This window comes from Convolutriloba macropyga, chromosome 9, assembly GCF_964194025.1.
Source record: "Convolutriloba macropyga chromosome 9, txConMacr16.3, whole genome shotgun sequence".
Taxonomy (NCBI): domain Eukaryota; kingdom Metazoa; phylum Xenacoelomorpha; order Acoela; family Convolutidae; genus Convolutriloba; species Convolutriloba macropyga.
The window spans coordinates 51,963,021-51,986,497 of record NC_134476.1 but is presented as its reverse complement, the minus strand read 5'-3'; the positions used below and the strand labels follow the sequence as shown (position 1 = coordinate 51,986,497).

General features: G+C 36.1%; 1 protein-coding gene across 2 annotated transcripts in view; it reads right to left on the bottom strand.

Annotated features, from left to right (window-relative positions):
- Window positions 1-23,477, bottom strand: part of LOC142345444 (guanine nucleotide-binding protein subunit beta-like) — a 130,653-nt gene that overhangs the window by 88,889 nt on the left and 18,287 nt on the right. For both annotated transcript variants that reach the window (XM_075397499.1, XM_075397498.1), the window contains exons 4-7: window positions 20,723-20,949; window positions 20,109-20,247; window positions 19,523-19,662; window positions 14,123-14,276 (exon numbers count right to left, since the gene is read on the bottom strand). In XM_075397499.1, the coding sequence (XP_075253614.1) occupies window positions 14,123-14,276; window positions 19,523-19,662; window positions 20,109-20,247; window positions 20,723-20,949 (660 nt within the window). The remainder of the gene's footprint in view (window positions 1-14,122; window positions 14,277-19,522; window positions 19,663-20,108; window positions 20,248-20,722; window positions 20,950-23,477) is intronic.

The following is a 23,477-nucleotide window of genomic DNA, read 5'->3' as shown; positions in this document are numbered from 1 at the left end:
TGTAAATGTTTATATGATGTTAGATGTTGTCCCAACGGATCCGCAAAAACGTAATCTCCATTTTTTTGACAAATAAGTGTCCAATGTGTTCCAATTGACTGAGAAGTTGATACATTCAACTAGTGAATTCGTTGTGAGATAGATTAACAGGGAAGTTGTCAGCTGCGAAGACACCCACGAACTTGTACTTTAAAAGCTTACATCCTTGAAAGAAGTTGTTTATTAGGTCTTCATCCATCAGCTTGTAAGAATACGATTTTTTGAAACTCTTCGGGCAGAATCGATAAAAATTGTGATTGCTTTTTCACCAATTATAAAAATTTAAATACTACTGGGCAAGGCCGCTGAAAACTTAAGTTCAATTGATATTGAACAATAAGTAAGTTCAGGGTGAATAAAGTCATGAGACGCCTGCTGGGTGCTGGTGAGATCAAACACCATAATCAAATGGTTAGGGTTTTCAAACAAACTTATTCCATGTCCATTGTCAATATAGGCTAAATCTGACATTGCGTTGAAGTAAAAACGTTTTACGTCAGTTGTATTTATGGGGCTGTCAGCAACGGAGAGTCCATTTCGGTAAATACAAGTTTGCTCCAGATTAAATTTACGAAAGTGAAAGGGATTGAGTTGTTTTCTTCCTAAGAAAGCTTCATTTGTGTTAAGGCAAATGGCAATACATCGAATAGGCTCCCTGCTAAATACATCTTCCTGTTTCCAACTTTGTAAACCAGTGGAAGCCGGAAATGTTTTGGTTATAGTTTCGAAGTAAGGATAGGACGCTGGACTTGATAGTAAAGTTTTTTCAATCGCAGAGACCACGTCATCGTTCAGCGTCATTTTTCTCAGATACAAATTAGCTTCAATAATTCTTACCTTGTATGATTTTCGAGCATCGTCCGAAATTATATCAAAATCATCTATTGACCGTCGAAACGAAATTCGCAGAGTAACTCCACTCAAAAGACGACGATCGCATGTAAAAGAATCTACTGCCACTTTTCCATAAAAAGTACATTTAGCAGATTGTCTAACAAAAGCTTTTCGTCTGTTAACTTCAGTTGTTGCTATCTCTCCAGGATTATCCTCGTATGAATAACCTTGCCAAGCCAACCACTTAGCCTTTGCGTCTTTGTTGTGAGAAAATTCGGTTTCAATGAAACTTTTGTGAGCATAATTTTCATGTGAATTTGCAATTTTTAGTCCGTTGGCTGATATTGTACAGTCAGAAAAGAAACATTATTACAAAAAGTAAGGAGAATTTGTTTTGGTTACATCTGCTGCAGCTCCCGCATCATATTTTAAATCAGCTTCAGAAGCCTGAAATATCTTGCATTTGATTTCGAGGAAATTTTTGGGGCAGATCAATCAAATTATTTCTGTCTCCTGCAAACTCAAACTCAAGCATAGGTCGTTAGGACTGTAAACGGGTCCTACTTTTTGACAAAAACTTAACAAAAAAGTGTGGCCTCTGTTGGTAACATATTACCGATCATCTTTAATTTTCGCAAAGAAATCCGACCGACTTCTCTTTGTCTGTTCGTATTTTGAATTGACCACCTTTCTTGGTTTGCTACCTTTTCTGGCTTTTGAACCTGAACGTTTAGATCGTCAACGACTAATTCGTCTTTGTCTCATTCGCAGTGCCAAGGAGCCCCCTGTTTGCTTTTTGAATGTATTTGATATTGTGTTTTTCAGCGTTTGCTTTGGAGATTTTTTTTTACCGACAACGTCCATTAACTCTGGCACACTCTGTAACAGAAGTTCTTTTCCAACACGTTTTGCTGCTGGTATAATAAATTCTCTTGCAAGAGGAGAGCGATTCTTCCAATAACACTTGCTAAAGCTCCAAAGCCGCTACCTCTTTGCCTATATTGTCCCGCAAAATAAAGCAATGCAGACGCCTGATTGTTGTAGCATGATTCCATTGATTTTACTCACCAAATTTTTTTGAACAGTAACGTCAGAATGACTTTACCGATCCATGAAAAGGGGACTAATTGACCTGTTTCGGTGCGTAGTTTTATAGAAATTGACTGAATCGTGTTTGTTGTATTCGCAATCAACGATACAAGCCGCGGAACGTCTTTTTGTGACTATGTTTGGAGCAAGTTTGATTGTTCGATTAACTCTAGAATTGATAGTTTTAACTTATGAATCCAGTTTATCTAGATATGAATAGGTCCACTTTTCTTCTAGGTATCTGTATATTATATTCTTGAGGGAACATATTTTTCTTTCATGTTTCTTTCTTTGTCTCCTTCGCAGTGCCAAGGAGCCCCCTGTTTGCTTTTTGACTGTATTTGATATTGTGCTTTTCAGCGCTTGTTTTGGAGATTTTTTTACTGACAACGTCCATTAACTCTGGCACGCTCTGTAAAAGAAGTTCTTTTCCAACACGTTTTGCTGCTGGTATAAAAAATTTTCTTGCAAGAGGTAGAGCGATTCTTCCAATACCACTTGCTAAAGCTCCAAAGCCGCTACCTCTCTGCCTATAATTTCCCGAAAAATAAGGCAATGCAGATGGTTGATTGTTGTAGTATGATTCCATTGCTTTTGCTCACCAAATTTTTTGAACTGTAACGTCAGAATGACTTTAACGGTCCCTTAAAAGGCGACTAATTGACCTGTTTCGGTGCGTAGTTCTATAGAAATTGACTGAATCGTAATTGAAAGTAGTTTTTTGTAGTCCAAATTCGAAAAAACTATTCTGTGTGTTGGTTCAAGCCCGCAGACGCTACCGTTTTTCAACCGTTGTTTTGAATCAATGACTCGTAGTAAAGGTGCTTTTGCATCGCCAACTTATTGATACTGAATAATGTGTGTATACATAAAATCAAATGTTTCCCGGCGAAAGATTAGCTGGAAAGTCCCCCATAAAAGCCCTGGTATCTTCTTTTTGCATCAGTTTGTTTGCAATTGTGTCTATTTTATAACCAATATGTGTTCCTCGTCCATCAGGGACGCCATTGAAACTAATAATGCTCGAATTTTCATCGCTTGGGCAAGTAATTCCCTCGTATTTTCCAAATACTATTTCATATTTACCGGAACTTTTAATTTCTCTGAATAAAAAATTTGGTAAACCAACAGTTCTTTTAATGGTAGCTAACAACTGTGGTACAGTATCAAAAGTTCCTGGCATGAATGCTAATTGCTCACCGTAGCTTGGGCGTGATATGACATAGGCTCCAGAGGTATTCCGTTGGTGATTTTCTAAACCGCTTGAACTGTAAGAAGCTAGGACCACATTTGTGATGTGTTCTGTTTTAGTGGAAAAAATAATTTCACTCAAAGCTACTCTCCAGTCTCCTGACAGTTGTATTTTATCATTGAAAAAATTTCTGGATGAAGCCAATGTGTTTTGATCGAAGATCTCCATCGAAGCGGAGGAGATTGCATGTACCGTAAATTCATCTTCAAAACGTTTACTTGCCATTTATTTTGCAAAGAGGGTTCTCTTACTAATTGGAGTTCGGGTTGATAGAATTTACCCTGAATAATTTCATTATTGGTATCGATAAGAGAATACGTTGCAGGGTTCAATGTTGGGATAGACGAAATTTCAAAAATCTCGTCAGTAAAAGACTGCTTGTAACCCTTTCCAAACGTCTCCTCTTTTTTCAAAATTCGTACAAGATCACCAACAAAAAATTTTGGTTATTGAGAAAACGTTTTATTCGCAATCAACAATACAGGCCGTGGAACGTCTTTTTTTGCGACTTTGTGACTTTGTATGGAGCAAGTTTGATTGTTCGATTAACTCTAGAATTGATAGTTTTTACAAATGAATCCAGTTTATCTAGATATGAATAGGTCCACTTTTCTTCTAAGTATCCGTATATTCAATTCTTGAGGGAACGTATTTTTCTTTCAGCAAAAGCAGACTTTTTCTCACTGAACGTACTGTATAAATGAATTCCGCGTTTGTTGCAAAGGTCTTTGAAAGCACCGAGGAACTCCGTGCCATCATCGACCCAAACGTTTTTAGGTTGCTTATGTTTGATTGTCTTTTTGAAAGCTTCTGCAGTTTCTGTAGCATATTTTGTTTTTAGCGGCTCAACCTTGAGATATCTTGAGAGACAGTCAACTGCAACAAGAAGGCATTTTACACCACGGTTGTACTTTGCAAATTTATCAACAAATGCTATATCTACGGACCAGACCTCATTCAGGTCGTTAACAATTACTTTAAGCCTTGGAAATCTGAGGCGACTTGAACGATATTTGGTGAAGGATGGTTTCGTTTCTAGATACAAACTTACTTTTTTCATTGATAATTTACTCAAATTTTTTGCGTTTCCAAATGACGCGGGTCCTTTTAAATAGAGGTTGTTAAGTTTCTTCATATCATCTATAGAAAGCCCAGTCTTTTCTAGTCGTGTTTTCATCTGTCTTGTTTTTGCTCTCATCGACTTTTGGTTTTGCGTTTATTTCTTTTGTTTCAGACCTTCCTCTTGGTTGTTTTTGTTGCTGCTTTGTTTTTGTTTTTCTTTTCGAGTCGGTTGCTCTTCTTCTTCTTCATTGTAAAACTTATCGAGAACTTTTTTGCATGAGTATTGTAAACCAAGTGGGCTGCTATATCAAGTTCACTCAATATTTTGGAATTCTTTTGCACGTCAATTTTTTTAGTAGGTTGCTGTAAATTGTACAAGAAATTTGTCACCTTCACTCCTTCAGGTTCATCTGCATTATGGAGAACATTATTTTCTTCACTAATAGAAACAGTATCGGAAACAAAAATTTTTTTCAGGATAATTGCAGCTCTTTTTGTTTTATTTTCATCCATTAGTTTTAGTTCCAGCATTATTGAGTCAAAAGCTGAATCTTTCCGTTTTTCACTATAGGCTCGATTTCACTGTCATCACTAACAAATGATTCTGATTTTACATCATCTGGATCACTTGTTCCATCATCGATACTCCTTGTTCTCGTGATCAGTCTATCAGTGCTTGTGTCAGCATCTTGTAATTTTTTTTCCACTGCTCTGCTCAGAATTTGGATTAGATCTTATTAGGAGCAATAACTGAGTGGCATTTTGTTGATATATTGGATTATCAAAAATTTCTTCCTTGGTTGGATTTTTTGATATGAACATCCTCTTGAGGATCAAAACAAATGCTTCTGCATGCATTATTTGACTTTAAAATCAAGATAGCACGAGAATACTATTGCCTTGATAAGTTCTGATTTTCTCGCCAAAATAAATTGCTTTTTCTTCAGACTTGTTTCTTTTGATAATAACTGCTGAAATGAATCCTCTTGATTTCTTAGTTACTGTTTGTTGGCTGCAATATTGCCATTGATTACATTGAGCAAACACTCGCACAGAAAATTTATGAAACTCTTTGGTGCTTTTTTTAGGAACTTTCTGAAATTACTATCAGACAGCTCGAGCATTTGCTTTAGCATACATAACTTTTTCTCTCTCATCTCTCAAATTAGTTATAACCGCTTTTATAGGAAGGTAGATAAAAAATTGTTTGGACCTGGTTGTACAATATTTGAACAATAACGCAGGGAGTCTGAAGTTTTTGGATCCAAGTCGATGAGTAAGTGTCCAAAGGGTAATTTTTTTGCTAATTCGTAGCTTTCTTTTGTGTTGTTTAACTGGTTGCCAATATAGGTGATCTGCTGTACTTCTCTGGGTGATTTGAAGAAAAGGATGTGGGTTGTGTTCAGATCAATTGTTCTTGACCATTTACTCTGTTGCAATAAGTTATGCTTAACGAAAATGACGCTATTAATTCTATGACGTCCAGCAGTTGCGAGTTTAGAAAACTCTTTGTCAATGAAAGTTTCCTCGCAAGAATCGCCAAAAACAACACGACAGTTTTCCAGCTGTGAAAAGAAGTCAAATCCAGAAAACTTTGTTAAAAAAGTGTTCAAGTTCTATAGAGCAGAAGTGTGGTTGCTCATGTTGATGGAAGTAGTAAATAGATTTAAATTTTGGGCAAAAGGTGTTTATCAGTAACATTTGGAATATGAGCCCAGTTTTACCAGAGCATGAAGGCCCACCAACAGTCATGAATAGTCTATCGCTTGTTGAATTTATCTTGTTCATAGCTTCGGATTAGGAAGCGCGTAGCCAACTGTGCATGAAAGCAACGAAAACAAAAACGTTGACTCTTCACAATCAAGATAAAAAACACAAGTTTGCTCAAAGACACACCAATCAGAAACAGTATAATTACGATTTGAGTAAAATACACTACTTCTGATCAGGGTATTCTAGAGTTACATAATTTCCATGAGCGTCCCTTTTGATTTTTTTATTGAAAATTAAATCATTTAAACCTATTCCAGCAGGGGAACCTATCTGGTCTTCTTTATCAACCATTTGAAAATAGGTTTTTACCCAAAATGAATTAAAACTTCAATTCTTGTGTTAGCTCATTATTTTGTTAGTAACTCTCAACCATAAAAAATTCATATGTAGTATATCTAGAGTCTTTGTCTTCTTTCTTGTAAGTTATTTTGTAGTTCGATTGCATGCCATAATCCTTTGCGTAGTAGACAATTGACTCCACGTTTCCTTTGCTGACTACCTGCTTGATTTCATCAGGGAGACTTTTGTCGTCCAGGGTCACTTGAACCGGTGCTGGCGACTTGTGAATATGTAAAGGGGTTAGTTTCAGTCTCTTCAATTTCTCTTGTAACGACATTGTACGTTTGAAAATATTCGAGCAGTGAAAGATATTTCTTCAGCGTCTCAACCTCAGCTATGTTGCGAAGAATATGTTGTTTCCTCAGAATAGATTGCCCCGTGATTCTATTTTTTCCTCTCTGACCAAATATAGAGTTATTTGATTATCATTCGTTATGCTACTGCACACTGTCAAACTTGGAGATAAAATCAATTGAAGAACTGAAGGAGCTACCTTCTCCACTCGACGTCTCATTGTTGGGCAGTGTTAGCCAATAGAAATACAACTGTGCTTTTTTAGCACAATGTTTTTTCTTTTGTTTCTCGCTTAAGTTGAAAGAGTGCAAAGCATAAGTAAAATGTTTAATCGGATGAAATATTGCTTCAACTTTGGGGCATAAAGGACTGTCCAACTCTACAACTTCCTTCTGCAATAGGGTTTGCAGTGATTCCGATTTCTCTTTTCCTTTTGCATAAAACTTTCCGGATGGAAAACGAAGTTTAATTGCGATTAAGATTTGGGATAGAAACCAGTAAGGATAACTACCAGTGCTCCAAGATAAATTGTGTAGAAACCTACTAACCCACTGATGATATTTTTTCTCACTAGCGGAAGGTGAATTGTATGGCACTGGTGGCAGGAATAAGATTGTGTCTGAATAATTATTTGAGCAAATCGATAACTCTTTAATTACAAAACCGATCTTTTTGTGACGAAAACCTTCAAAATCTAAGACAACAATTTCAGAATTCAACATTCCAGCAAATTGAACAATTTCCTTTTAAATGTTTTCACGAAAAGACAAAACAGTAAGCCTGTCATATGACCAATATAAGCGTTTGTGATTGGACAAGTTAAAACGTATGAAAAGTTAAAACGTAATTAAATTCAGGTAAGTGTCTAACGAGGAGTTCTCTATTCCAATAAGACCACCATATGGTCTCAGCTTGAGAACTATTTCCAAGTTAATATCTGGGTCCAGATAAAGACATGCCGCCAAAAAGTATACAAATCGTTCACTCTATTCCGGATAGTCAACTTTTATTTGTTCATAAATTTCATGAATGTTCTTCAAATCTATGGTCGCAATGGTTTTCTTGCTGATTCTCAAACGGAAAAGTAATTACATGAACAAAAGTTGCTTTTTTGTTTGAAAAAATTCGAGATAACAAAATGACTTTTTTTCAAGAAATTTTTTTTTATTTTTTGTAGTAGAGATCTTATCTGAGAAAATTTTCAAGTCAACAAAAAATCAGTTTTGAGTGCTCTTTCATAGTGCAAAATCCATTTCAGACCATTTCAGAACTTCGAAAAATTTTCAAAAATTTTTCTCAAATATTTGAAATTTTGTTATCTCGAATCTTGTTATCTCCTAAGTTTCGACCCCCCATACTGCATAGGTGAAAAAAAGTGAAGTCTACAAAAAATCACTTTTGAGTGCTCTTTTATTGCGCAAAATCCATTTCAGACCATTTCAGAACTTCAAAAAATTTTGAAATTTTTGAAATTTTTTTCAAGTTTGAGGCTTTATAGGAAAATTTTTAGTTCTATAGAAAATGAGTTCTTACCGTCGAGCAAATGAGGAACTGCTCTAGGTTGCCTTAACGCCAGCACACCAGCAACCGGTAGCTGCTATATGACTGGAGGAAGGGGGGTCCGGACACCCCCTCTGCAAAGAACTTTACCACCGAAAAACTGATTTTCCCCCAGTGAAATCAAGTTTTTTGTTTAAGTTTCACCAGTGAACGTAACTCAAGAAACGTCTCGCAGACTCGTGAAACTTAAACAAAAAAACTTGATTTCACTGAGGGAAAATCAGTTTTTTGGTGGTAAAGTTCTTTGCAGGGGGGGGTCCCCCCTCCAGTCATATAGCAGATGAGCATACTACTCATAGTTTCATGGACCTCCTTATGACATCAGTTGCCCTGCCCGTGAGGTAACATTGGAAAGTTTTCAGTCTAACAGGTTCTGCCATAACAAACACCTTGTATTTACGCACATTGTTCGATAAGGTTACGCGTCGTGTGGAATTTAGATACCGAATTGGTAAATGATTTCCATGGTTAAATTTAACTTAATTCCACAAGAATTAGACAAATCAGTTGTTACGGAAACTAGGCTACTAAAAATCTGAGCTGGTTTCCGCAGTTGAACTCAATCGAAATCCACAAAAACAACTAAACCAAGTCGGCAACTGATGTCAGGGCAATTGCTTCATGGTTTTTTTGTATTATACTGTCAAGCAATTTGTTGTTCTAGACTTATTTCGTCCCAATTTTTTGGTCTTAAAAGATAGTTAAGAAAATGTGATACTTCTTGTTCAAATTTGTCCGCGGCGCCTGTTTGTGCTTCTAAACCTGTAAATATTTTTGCGTCTCCTTCTCTTGGAATAATGAGTGAGGTCGTCATTCTTTGACATCCAGAAGGTCCAGCAAATCTTTTGTGTTTTTTTTATTTTATTTTTTTAAGGAATTTTTTCGCTCTGCCTGACCATGCCTGCATCTTCTTTGACATGCAGATTTTAACTCAGATTAAACTTTTTTGGTTCCTTTTTTGTTTTGTTACAATTTGATTGATAATCTTGGTACTCAGCAGGCTGATGATAAAACAGTAAAGATTAAAGATTTCAAAAGCTATTGTTGCCTCTATTTTTCTGAAAAAAACTTTGTCTGTTCGGCTCGTAATCTTCAATTAGTCTTCTTCAATTAATCTTCAATTGGGCTTTGAGGAGAAATTACTTTTTCAATCAATTCTTTGAATTGGTTTTTAACAGTGGTCCTGGTATGTTTTTCAATTCATTTTACGTTAATTTTCGTTTCTCAATAGTCAGCATTTCCATGTTTGACTTACGACTCACCTAGTCATTGTTTCAATTGAATGCAATGAAGAGTAAATTGAGCTATTACCTTCAGATTGTAAGTTGAAAAGTGAAATCAACAAAAACAGGATAACTAAATGGAGCCCGATTACTAAAGGTCAATTTTCAAAGACTTCGTGCATTAATTTATCTGAGCTGGTTTCCGCAGTTGAGCTCAACCGAAATCCGCAATAAAATTAAGACAAGTCGGCAACTGATCTCAGGGCAGTCGCTTCTTGGTTTTTTTGTATAATACTGTCAAGCATTTTGTTGTTCTAGACTTATTTCGTCCCAATTTTTTGGTCTTAAAATAAAGTTAAGAAAATGTGATACTTCTTGCTCAAACTTGTCCTTGGCGCCTGTATGTGCTTCTGAACCTCTATATTTTTTGCGTGACCTTCTCTTGGAAAAAAGACTGAGGTAGTCATTCTTTGTTAGTTCAAGCTGAAATTAGTTGAATTAGATCCTTTCGTTTACGGAAAACAATTTAGTTGTACAGCTGGTGCTGAATCAAAAATTGGTCATTTCTTTAAACGCCGAGCTCCTCGGACTCTTTTCACACAATTCTCCACAAAACTACAGTTTAATCGGTTATGTGCACTTTATTGATAAAAGAAAGCCTTGAATGGTTTTTGTTCATGGTTGCTTCATGGTTTTTGTTAATCAAGAAATGAAAAATAATTACCCTTGATAGGTACAAATAGATATATTGCGGTGGTCTAGGGCTTTGACCTTTCACATTTGTTTAAGAGCATTCTTTTGCCAGAAAAATTTGATTTGTTTAGCGACTTTCTCATAATTGATTTGAGTTGCGTGATCTAAAATGGCGAAGGCTTAATGTTACCGATTAACTATCCCCGGAACTAGCGGGTTCGATCCCTTCAAGTGCCAAAATTTTTGTACAATCATAAAGAGGTCTAAGCTACAGTCCCCTCTGAACTATATTTACTCACCTATCGTGACAATTGTTTCGTCATGACTAAACCCGCTCAAAAAAAAGATTTTTGTGCTCTAAATCTTACAATTTAAAGTTAATAAAAGCCGCCTTCAGCCTCTCAAAGGCTATTGCAATCTCTTAGTTTTCAAAGTCTAAAGAACTTGAGATGTATTGGCGCTCTGTCTTTTCTTGTAAGATGTGCGTGCACATTGTTCCACAAGACAGCATTGTGCTTTCAAAAAAAGAAAAGCAGGCAAGAAAAAGCATGAAGAGCGTTAAAATCCATAACAAGCACTCTTTTGTTTTTAGTAGCCCTATAATGTCTTAGTCCGTTGAATTTATTTAGACGACCTATGATCAGGTTGAAAAAGCTAATGTATATTGTGCATAAGATAAGCTTGACATAGCTTGACAAGAAGCTTTACTTGTTCAACGTATACTTGGCTAGAGAAATGGAGCCTTGAGGAACAAGAAAGAACGTGAGAACGGTTTATAAAAGATGCCCAATTTTGAGAGCTTAAGACCAGTTGGTGCAAATGGGTAGTACTGGTTCATGTTCACAGTAGTTGCACCTGCATAGACCCACTAACATTATTAGGCCATACAAACCAGATGATTCAAAAACCAATGTTTACGTGTAAGCTCACAAAAAACAAAATATTCGAATAAAAAATGCTTTCTATTCATGGACAGAGACATAAAAATTGTAAACTCAAACTTAAATACTGAAACTGAAGCAACACTGAAGCTTGAAGCGGGGAGCCTCAACCCTAAGATTTGTTCGGAGCTATTCAATGTCGCCTAAAATCAAATTAATTGTCCCCAATTTTTTTCCAAAGCAAAATTTTGAGAAATATAACGCAGAGCCTTGTTCAAAACTTTAATAATGATTTAACAAATACGAGAATGTTTTGATTTACTGGTATGTAAACAACGCTTACCTAAATATTATTAAGCAAAGAGAGAAAACAAGAAAAGTAGTTAGCCTATAGGCGGAATCGGTGCGTTACGAAATACTGGGAAGTTAGCGATCACATTTAAGTGCAGAGAGTTGGTATTAGAGCAACTCTGCTCGTTATGTTGATTCTATGCCAACACCATTATAGTGAGAGTAAAGTTTGGAACCTTTGTGGGTTGCAACCCAACAATCTCTTAATTGATTGCAATCCTGTGCTCTCCACTGAGCCAACTGGTCTACACTGCGGGAGTCTTTTTATGCTCTCTTTTATTGAGCTATCATCTGAAGCTCCATCTTATGATCACAACTTACTTACTAGAGTGTATACTCTAATAGTGGGGGCTGAACAAATTTAGATGTCCACTCGTGCTTGATGCTCTAGCGAGTTGGTAGTTTCTTCCCAATGGCAAGCCACTGAAGCTCATTGTGGCTTGAGATAGCTGACGCGCAGTGTTCAGAGTATTTGCTCAAAAGAGATTACCCAAATACGCTGTCTATGTTGCTGATGTTCGGATATGGGGAATGTACTGCGACGGGTTAATTGTCACTATCACCAACAAAACCATATCCGTTTATACAATTATACTGCAATACCATTTGGCCAAATCATTCATGTTGCAGTTCTGCATGAACAAATACTTGGCAGGGTAGTTTTGGCCATAGATAGTGAAAGCGCAGTGGCTGGTAGTGCGTATTGCAACTGTGCCAGATCATGCAGGTTGGGTGCATCATTATCTACAGTTGTTCTATTATGAGCTGCTTGCAGCCAGTCAACGTCAAGATTGTTGTAAGCTTCAAATTTTACAAAGTGCAATGGCGTTTTTTAATGAAATTGAGTCACATTTTGCTCTAAAAATTGCTAAATACTGATGATGTCGATAGTATGAACCTCGGTGTCATGTTCAAGGATGAACATGATATTTCCACCTCATCTTGAGCCCCATGTGCAATAAAGCCCTTTAAGAGGAAAGGATTCCATTAATCACATTTCATGAAAAAAGTTCCCATCAAAAACAATTTTGTGTCGCGCCTATATATATGTTACCTCTGATACGATCTCATGAAATATACAGTTCCTTAGACAGCAGTATTGCGGATCCCCGGCAGTTTGGCAAAGCCGAGCACCGTCACCACTGCTTTGTTGAAGGAGAGTCTTTTGACATTGCAAAAAAAAGAATCTCCCAGCGTCAGTAGTTGACCTCAGGAGAATGATGAGACCAAAGATACTCTGAATAGGGCTCTTATCATAGACTATTTAGATCACATAATCTTTTCCTTTTCTGATCAGTTGCTCTAACGGTGCCATGCTCAAACTACCGATACTAGAGAAACACTTCCATAATATTCCAAATCGACCACCATGTAAAAAAGGTGCCAATTGTAGAACGCAATATATAGGTATCATAGAAACCTATCAAATAAACAACAAATATAATGAACGTCAAAATTAAGTTATCACGCCGTAATTTTACGAAATAAAAATTCCATTTTTGATGCAATATTACTCCATCTTGCAATCGAATTCCGGCAAAACTTTAACACCATTGATCCCATTGGCTAGTGGTATGTAATAGTAACTTAAAAGATACCCCAATGTAAAAATGACGATCTCCATCCATGTTTCATTATTAAAAGAAACTTGTCTCAAAATGTGATATTTTTCACGTTTGTGCAACTATGAATGAGTTTACATTAGCGTTAAATATTACAGAGAAAAAAATTGGATGTGATTTTGTGACAACTATCTTACATTGGGCGTCGTGCATCAGTTTTCTTTAAAAGGAGGACCGGATTTAGTGAGGTTGTTTTCTTCTATAAGGAAATTAAGTTGTTACCTTTCAGTAAGCCACTCCACCTATGCTAGTCAAATAAACATCTTATGCAAGACAGATCCCTATTTGTGGAATGTTTTTTCACCAATAAACAATGAAGTTTCAGGATATTCAGGCAACAGTGAGTAATACATACTATTCAGTAATAGAAATGAGAAACACAAATTCATGTTGTTGAAGCCCTTGGAAAAATCTCACGGCCGTTAAGACAAATAATTGTCTTGGCTCATAATTCCACCACACAGCGAAAGGTATGGTGACATTAGAATTATAAGTGTTTTGCTTCAAAACTTTGCTTTCATATGGCCTAAACAGTACAACTCTAGTACACAGCAAAATGTATCGTGGCGTCAGTTTTCGTTCAACTTTATTAGTTGCCTGGACTGAGGTCACATTTATTTTCAGCGATGAATCACACTAACTTTTATTCTGTATTTCAATCTGTCAAGTATCATGATCATGTCGAAAATTACAACGATCAGAGTACAAAATCATGAAAACCTAGTTTCTCTGAATTTGTTCTCAACTACATGGCGAAATCATACTGAGGTAGCCGGTATCCACTAACTATATTGCGCTTGGGTAAAAAGTGATGTCAAATTGTATGTTTGAAACAGGTTTCCATATAAGCAACTGGTCTGAGATATTCAAATGGGCGGAGTGAAACTAACAAAAACCTAGAAAAGAGGCACTGAATTAAACTTTTCCGAGGAGAAAGGTCAAGAGGAGAAAGGTTGTTTAAAAACTTTGGCATTTCGACTCCAGTAATTGTGCACCATATCCAGCTCTTATAGCAGCTCTGTACGTGTCATAAAAGCTCGGCTATCTGAGGTCAGGTCGCGTAGTATGAGCTCCTCCGAAATGATGCATCAAAAAAGAAGAAAATCTGACCGATTTTGTTGTCAGATCTGAGGTCAAACAGACACATGCAACTCTCAGCCCCCGCATCTGCCTCCTGGTCCTCCATGTCTCCCAGACAGGCGAAGGACAGATTGGTAGGGTGAAACACCACCACATTCACGTCTATGCCACTACCCGCAAAACTCTAAAGCAAGCCCCGCCGAAACTAAGTCATATAGTTTAAATAAAAGAGCCTCTTTTTTCAACGATGATGATCTGACTTGCAACGTAGCCCTACTCCAGAAAAATTCTCTTTTAAACGTACGAAATTGCTGGTATGTCCGATTATAAACTTAGCATATCTTTGTTATGTCCTGTCTTAGCTAGACAAAAATGACAAAAGCCTTTAAATTTTGCCGTCGGCATCGTCGGTATGTTCGGTTTTAAAACTTACGAAAATGTCTGCATGATTGATTTTCATACGTAAGAAACAAACGACGTATTAGGTTTCAAAACAGAAACAATCACATGGAAACTACCATAGGTACCTGTTTTCTTATCACTATATTGAAACTTAGGTAATGCGAATAATAATGCTATCAAATTTTGACCAGTTTGTTACACTTTAAATTCTGAAAAAAATTATAACCGACTAATGTCGGAAGAATGGCTCTCGAACGACAGGCGGGTGACAAAAATTTGACCCCTCCGGGATTAAAACCATTGCCCTCCCTGTTCATAACCATATGAACTGCCGACTGTGATATTTGGCCCTTATTTTTGCTATTCTGCAACCAATTTTATATTAGCAACAAGATGTACTTCGAAGTGAGAGCAATAGAGATCACTCAAAAATGAAGAACGAAAGCGTGAAAAAGTCAATTGAGAATTCAAAGAATGTTCTAGAAGCAAAGCGCAAATTGGTCAAGCAAAAATTTGCATAAAAAATACCAACAGGTGTACAAAAATTGCTATGAACTTCGTTCAAGAGCAATTAAAAACAAAATAAAACTCAAACAGACGTATGCAAAACCCAGAAAATGTTTAACAAGAAAACGAACATATGGAAGCTTTCTTAATTTCTAGACTGAACATACCAACATTTTGTAACGTTTGAAACAAAACATACCCGGCCAATTGCTAGAAAATAGCCGCCTCTGTTTCCCATATCCAAGATTGGGATTGAAAGAAGAGAAAAAAATAGTTTAAAATGATTTTTGTACAAACAATTTCAAAGTGCGATTTATTTGGGTGTCATTTTGGAGCTGAACGTACTCTTGTTTCGTAGTGAGACCACACATGGGTTAGTATCAATACCAATAAGCATTAGTGATGGTAACTAAAAACAAGGTTGCATTTTTGTTTTATGGGTTTATCCCGTTTCTATTTCTGAATTCATTTTTTGATACTGACTCTGTCCATTTTGAATTGCTTTGCTGAGCAACTGCTATCTAAACATAACCGACTAACGTCAGCGAATTGCTCTCAAACGAACGGCGAGCGGTTGGCTTCGTCAGTACCTAGCCAACGTTTAGTGAAGTTAGCTTTACTTTGATTGAAGGGGCGTGAGGTTGGGGTAATAGACTATGGCCTCAAGCCACATAACAGCCGCTGAAGTGCGGCATCAACAAAAGAGTTAAAAACAGAGAGAGAGAGAGAGAGATTGCGAGATAAAACGTGAAGGAGGAAGAGAAGGAAAGAAACGCCAAATAACACAGAGAGGGATCTATAGAACTAGAAATTTTCTCCATAATGAGATTCGACACTACAACTTCAAGTTTTCTAGCCTCGTTATTAACTAAATCATATAGAAAAAAACTGAAAGTGCAAAATTCAGAAGAAAAGTTTTCACATATCGCAGTTAAGAAAATGTTATAAACCATTTTTCGAGTCTGGATTTTTGTCATGTAACGCATCTGCAAGACTTTAAAAGCTTCGTTGGCGCCAGTGATGATCGTTAAACTCAGAAAAGGACAAATATATTCGAAACTTTTAAAAACAACAGCAAATTTTAACGAAATCTTGCCGAAATTCGTGAAATTTTTATCTTCAGAACACCATTCCATTGTCTTAACAGACTATCTAGTATCCCTATTTCTAGCCTTAAACAGTTTCGCTGGCCCATAAAGATTCATACGCTTGGAACATAATAGTTTTTCAAAAATTTTCTTCATTAAATTTTATTTAAAAATTGCTAAAAATGGAGCCATTACATAATGATAACCATTTCATTTAGTCATGAAACTAAGCAGCATCTTACTACCAAACCTTGGAGGAGGTCCCTGGTGCACGAACAAATTTTAAAAAAATATTTAAAAAAAACTTGAAAAAATTGCACAAGATTTTTAAAAAACTGCTTACATTTGTCATATTAATGACTTGAAAAACAAAATATTGCATCCGAAAACTACGCAATAGCCTATTACAAAAGCCTAGAGGAGGTTTCTTGCCTCTTGAGGCTGGAAAATCCTAAACAAAAAATAATTTTAAAAAACATAAAGATTGCCAAAAAATTTTCAAAAAAAATAAAACTAGTGGTGTTAAAAAACACTCCATTGCATCTAGAAACTATAGAGTAACCTATTATCAAACACTAGAGGAGGTTCCTTGGCTCTTGAGGCTAGATAAACCTATAAAACATACAAAAACTTTCAAAAAACTTGAAAAAAAAAGTTTTATAAAAAAAATCGATAAAAAATTGTGATATTAAAAAATTGAAAACTATTCTATGGCCAATAAAAATTTTTAAGTAACGTATCATCAAAACGTATAGGAGGTTTCCTGCTTCCTGGCGCTGGAAAAGCTTCGACAATGACAATAAATTTTGAAAATGAAAAAAAAAATCAAGTTTTATTAAACAACTGCTAAAGTTCGTGATGTTAAAACGTTGAAAGCCATTCCATTGTGATTAGAAATAAGCAGCATTCTATTATCAAACCTCTAAGGAGGTTTTCTGAATCCTGGGGCTGAAAAAACTTGAATAAAGACAACAAAAGTCCAGAAAAACTTTTGAAAATTGCTATTTTCGTCAAAAAATGCTAAAAATCATGATGTGAAAATTTTGAGAAAAACTTGAGTACATCTAGAAATCATACAGTAAATTATAAACAAACCTTAGATGAGGCTCCTCGGCTCTTGAGGCTGGATAAACCTGAAGAACGACAAAAATTTTCAAAAAACTTGAAAAAATTTTCAAGTTTTGTCAAAAAAAAGCAAAAGTTCGCTATGTTGATTGAACCATTCTATTAACACTTAAAACTATGCAGATACTTATTATCAAATCCTAGAGTGGGTTCCTTGACATCTAGAGCTCTTAAAACTCTAAAAATGACAAACATTTTCAAAAAGCTTGAAAAAAATTTCAAGTTTTGTCAAAAAAATGCAAAAATTCGCGATGCTGAATTATGAAACCATTCTATTTAAACTAAAAACCACAATGTAACCTATTATCCTACCCTAAAGTGGAATTTTTGACACTTAGGGCTGTTAAAACTCAAAAAAATGACAAAATTTTTCAAAAAACTTGAAAAAAATTGTGAAAATTAGTGTAAATTTGCGTGTTTTTAGCGAGCGGTTGTTCCTCAGTAGCTAGCTACGGGCTACGGGGGGAGGGGGGGGGGGGGGGGGGGTCACCGGGGTGCTGTGCTGATGGGGGTGGTAACAGCCAGTGGTTTTTTTGTTCACATGCCACTTTTCAAATTTGATTTCGTTTTTTTTTTAATTTTATGATCTGATTTTTTGCCAGAAATGGTTTTGCCAGTTCACTCATAGTTCCTACTAGGTCTAGTCTAAAACTATGAATGGGTTGGGAGAACAATTAAGAAAAAAATCTGATCAAAAATCGAAAAAAAAACAGTAAAAATCAAAGTGAAATTGCCGGATGTGAAAAAACTCACTAGAGAGAAAGCGAATTTTTGTTCAAACACCGTTTTCTCACTGTACTTTAAAATTAGAGTGAAATAAATTCACGCCGCAAAACCACTCTCTTTTTCGCTCCACTTCCTTTTTCGGCCTGACCAAAATCACTACTCCAATTAAAAATCATGAAAATGTGTGAACAGATCTTTAAAAAAAGACAGCGCCCGAATACAGTTCAAATTCTTTGAATTGTAAAAAATTAGGAGCGCTGTAATAGCCGACAGGCCGACAGTGAAGCTGAAGCGGCTATTTATTATACAGAAAAATTTCCAAAAAATGTTGTTTGGTTTTCTGGACTAGTTCAAACTGCTATTGACCTAAAACAGCAGCAATAGTGAAAAGTTCATGGTAATCTTTGATACTTAGGATTATAGCACCGATGTATTTACGGTTACAAAATAATAGGTAAAAATTAATCACTCATTTGAACCTGAGTGAGGTGGGTTGGCTTCGGTAGAAGACAGCCGGGGCTACCCCGGACATTCCAGAATAGTTATCTTGTAAGAATCGTACTATTTCGTACAAACTAGTAGAAATTTAGTACGATTAAGTAAGATTTCAGCCAGACAATTATTCTTTTGTACTAGATGGTTATCTTGCAAGATCTTACAAGAATCAGTAAGATTTGGCGTTCTCTTACTACCTCATGCTTTTTCTTACTTATACATATTAAGTGTTAGTACGAAAAAAGTGGGATAAATATTTAGTACGAGGAATAATCATCTTGTAAGATCTTACAAGTTTCTTACTACAGCATCCTATTCTTACCAAATCTTGCAAGATGTTGTACGAAGCGTAGAGGAGGGGAGGGGGTGTCAAGCGATGGGGGTAGGTATGGAAGCCTTGGAAGCGATAAGGTGGATGAGGATTGCCAGGTGGATGAAGGTGGATGGGAAAAGCGGGGGTGACACGTAATGCCGGGCTTTACCATGAAAACAAAAAGTTAAAAGGGTCCAACAAAAATTGGGCCAAGTGAAAAATATAATAAAAAGACAACAGGATCGACAAAATTGCGACAAACTTTGCTTGAGGGCGATAAAATAATTGTCTCGTGACCCTGTTGTCCACAGCGCCATATTCGTGCTTCTGAAAACTAAATCGCCGTAATAAAATTTTTTAATCATAACTCAGGTAAAACTTCTGTTTTTGCACATTTTAGAGGTTAATTTTGAGATGATTTGAACACCTGTTCAACTCAGATTGAATCAATTGTGTTTTTTTCCGGAAATTTGATTTAAAGATATCAGAAATGCTTTCTGCAAAGATTTAAAAATATCAGAAATAACATCAAAGCTTTTTACAAATGTTTTACTGCTTGGTGTATTTCAAGAATCTCTTGGAAACCAAAATCATGCGAAAAGGTTGTGACTTTCTAACAAAACACAGAAAATGTTCTCTTAGTTTTTGAGGAAGTTGTAACTCAAATGCGTTTTTATTACGCATGAGTTGTAAAAAAAATTGGAAAAAATAGTAAAAGGTTAAACCCTCAATTAACTCAATTTTATTTTGTGCTAATTTGAGTGCACTTTTTACCTGTCTGCATAGTCCATCTCTGATGTCCCATAGTCTAGCAGTGGCATCACAGGCACCTGTGATAAATGTCCTCTTGTCAGGGGCAACAGAGACAGACATCACATCTGAACTGTGTCCGTAGTAGATCGTCTTCAATTTGCCTAAAAAGTGAACAAACTTCTTAAATTACTTTAGCAGAAGAGTATCTATTGATCCACAATTAGAAAACTTTCATTGTTTTAGTCAACTGCATTTCAAACAAACTTCTGCTAGATGATGGTGGAGTACATTTGCGGGCTGTTTACATGCGAATAGGTCATTCCACAGGTCTCGAGCCTTTTTAATCTAATACAGGGATACTCAGCGCATACTAGTGAGGTATTTGTCCAAAACTGCAGAGTCTGAAGAGCAAAAACCGAACAAAAGTCTCCACAATGACCTCGACAAAGCCTAATCGGACGCCAATTTGCACTTTGGACTGTTCAGAGGTCTTTTTAGTCATGGGCACCATACATCTGGGTTTTAATAATTCTCGGGGGGGGGGGGGCGTTTACCTAGTCTGCTCAGAGGCTAATTTGGGCTAGGATTTTATAATCTGGGTGTTTACCAGTGGTGACATCCCACAGTGCAGCAGTGGCATCTCCTGAAGCAGTGATGACTTCTGTGTCGTCTATGAACCTGCAACAGGACATGTACCCTGTATGGGCTGAGAACTCCTGCGAGGTGTACGTGTTGTCCTTACGTGCCTAAAAACAACCCCAGTTAAGATCTCTGTTTATCGAGAAAAAACCGTAAGTCCAATGTAGAAGGTACACGTTTAAATCAGAGGTACAATTTTACTCTGAAAAAGACACTGATCAGTGTAGATTGTGACATGAACGGAATCTGTACAAGTATGAAGTTATACAGTCTCAGGATTAACATCAGTACTGCAATATTTACTTAAATTATGTGGCCGCTCACTATCGGATCAACCTTTTTTCATTTCACAGTTCAAAAGCGTAGCCTTCATTTGATGTGTTTTAGACTTGGTTCATAGCTAAATTGATTTTGATATTAGCAGCGCTATTACATCAAATAAGCGATATATGTCTCGCTTATTTGATGTAATACCAGGTTTATTTTTTTCGCTGCATGAGTGGTCACCTATCACACAAAACCTCAACAAACACTTGCAATTAACTTTCACAAAAATTTATTCTGCAAATTAGCTTTTTTAACCTGTAATGCATAGACAGTGCATACATTATCCAGACCTCCACTGGCTACGAATCTGGCCGTCTTCTGGCTGAATGAGCAAGACATAACCCAAGCACTCTTCATGGGTATGGCGTGTATCTTGTGTGTGGAGTGAGCGTCCCACACCATCAGTTTCCCATCATGGGAAGCAGACACCAAGTGTTTAGAGTCACGTGCCCAGTTGCAGCTAACCACTTTTGAAAGGTGACCTAATGAAATAACAACCGATAAACAAAAACAATTTCAGCTTTTGATATTTGCAACTTCTTACAGTTCCCGGGTCGTTACTGATCATACCCATCAGAATATAGCCCAATGATTTTGGAATATTTATCGTGTAAGATCCGATAAGATACTAACAAAGAATTTTTATCGTGTAAGATCTTATAAGATGGAATTTTCATCGTGTAAGATCTTATAAGATGCTTACACGAATTTTCATCGTGTAAGATCCGATAAGATACTAACAAAGAATTTTTATCGTGTAAGGTCTTATAAGATGGAACTTTCATCGTGTAAGATCTTATAAGATGCTCACTGAGAATTTTCATCGTGTAAGATCTGATAAGATGCTTACTGAGAATTTTCATCGTGTAACATCTGATAAGATGCTTACTAAGAATTTTTATCGTGTAAGATCTTATAAGATGGAACTTTCATCGTGTAAGATCTTATAAGATGCTCACTGAGAATTTTCATCGTGTAAGATCTGATAAGATGCTTACTGAGAATTTTCATCGTGTAACATCTGATAAGATGCTTACTAAGAATTTTTATCGTGTAAGGTCTTATAAGATGGAACTTTCATCGTGTAAGATCTTATAAGATGCTCACTGAGAATTTTCATCGTGTAAGATCTGATAAGATGCTTACTGAGAATTTTCATCGTGTAACATCTGATAAGATGCTTACTAAGAATTTTTATCGTGTAAGATCTTATAAGAGTTCGTAAGAATATGCATTCTCTTATAAGAGAATAATATTCTTACGAAATCTTATAAGATCTTACACGATAAACATTCTTAGAAAGCATCTTATCAGATCTTACACAATAATAATTCCGCTGACAAATTGTCTGATAAGATCTTGTAAGGGGATTTAAGTTTTTTTTCTTGTAAGTTCTTAAGAGAAATTTTTGTTAGAAATTAATCAGATCTTACAAAATAAAAATTCCAGAATCACTGGGGTAATCGCAGCCCTGATCATACTTCAGCTCGTTTTTCACACTAGCGCGTTTCACTTTTTTCCATCCCGAGGTCGTTTTCCAAGTTAGATTGTAAGCTGAACTTATGTCTGTAAGAAGAACCAATCGTGAATTCCTGAAAACTCATTAAGCTAGTAGCTGCTTGCATCTCGGAGCGCAAGTTATGAGAAACAGTATTATTACCTCTTTCATATTTTGTTCAAAACACAGCCGGCAGATTGTCGGGAAATAGCCGCGCAACAGGCGTTGAGGCACGTAGATTAGAAAGATTAATGGCATCAATGACAAAAAATGCTAGAACCAAAATCAAAATTCGGCTTTGGAATTCTTTTCTTCATTTCAAAAAATAAATGTAGAAAAATAATAGTCTGGTGAAAACATTTTGACGTAATAATGAAACTAAAAATAATAATAATAATAATAATAATAATACTAATAATAATAATAATAATAATAATAATAATAATAATAATAATATTAATAATAATATTAATAATAATAATAATAATAATAATAATAATAATAATAATAATAATAATAATAATAATAATAATAATAATAATAATACAAATAATAATAATAAAAATAATAATAATAATAATAATAATAATAATAATAATAATAATAATAATAATAATAATTGTGGTGCTAAACTTATAAGAATAAGATCTAAGCTCTAATCGAAAAAGAGAATATTCAACGCACAACTTTATTCGGTGAAAGCTAAGGCAGAACTGCAGTTGACCTTTTGTCAGTCTGCACACTTAGTGCATAGTACCAGTTAACTTTGAACATAAGAGACAATCGTCGGACGATTGCATATGGTTAACAATGTTAATGTATATATACTACATGAAAGAATTATTAATTTACTGCATCATAACATATGTAAAATAGAAGTGTTTGTAATGGTAATACACATGTACCACATTTCCCCTCGGGAGAAATAACAAAGTTTTTTTAAAAGTTTGTTAGACAATTGTAAGGGCATTGTTTATAGTTCATGTGGGCTTAGTTCTCTCTCTCTCTTGACTCTTGTGATTGGAGCGATACTTCCAGCACCTGTCCTTCGGCCAGAGGTGATACCGGCTCAGTCTCAGTAGGCTCTTGTGTTTGGCCTGTGGTTGGTGATGTACTTCTACGTTCTTCCGGCCCTTGCGTGGAATCGTCCTGCGCACTTGAATCCGGTTGGAAGTTTGCGATGCCCTTGGGGCTTTTAATTGGAGTGCTGGTTTGGGTCTCGTCTGTGTCGTCGTCAGTGGTTTCGGTCTGGCCGTATTTTGTTGTCCTCTTTTTGAGTCTATTGCTTCGTCGTGGCTTTTTGCCTTGGTTGATTTCATGTATGTCTATCGACTCTTGTGGTTCATAGTCTGCGTCTTTTGGGTTGGCTTCGGCCGTTGCCTCGTGGGCTGGGATGGTATCGTCACCATCTTCTTCTTGTGAGGATGCGTATTGGTCTTTGTGTTGCTTCTTCGCGTCCCCTTTTTTAGGAGACTGTACAAATTTTCTTTTCGGTGGGACTTTTGTGCGATG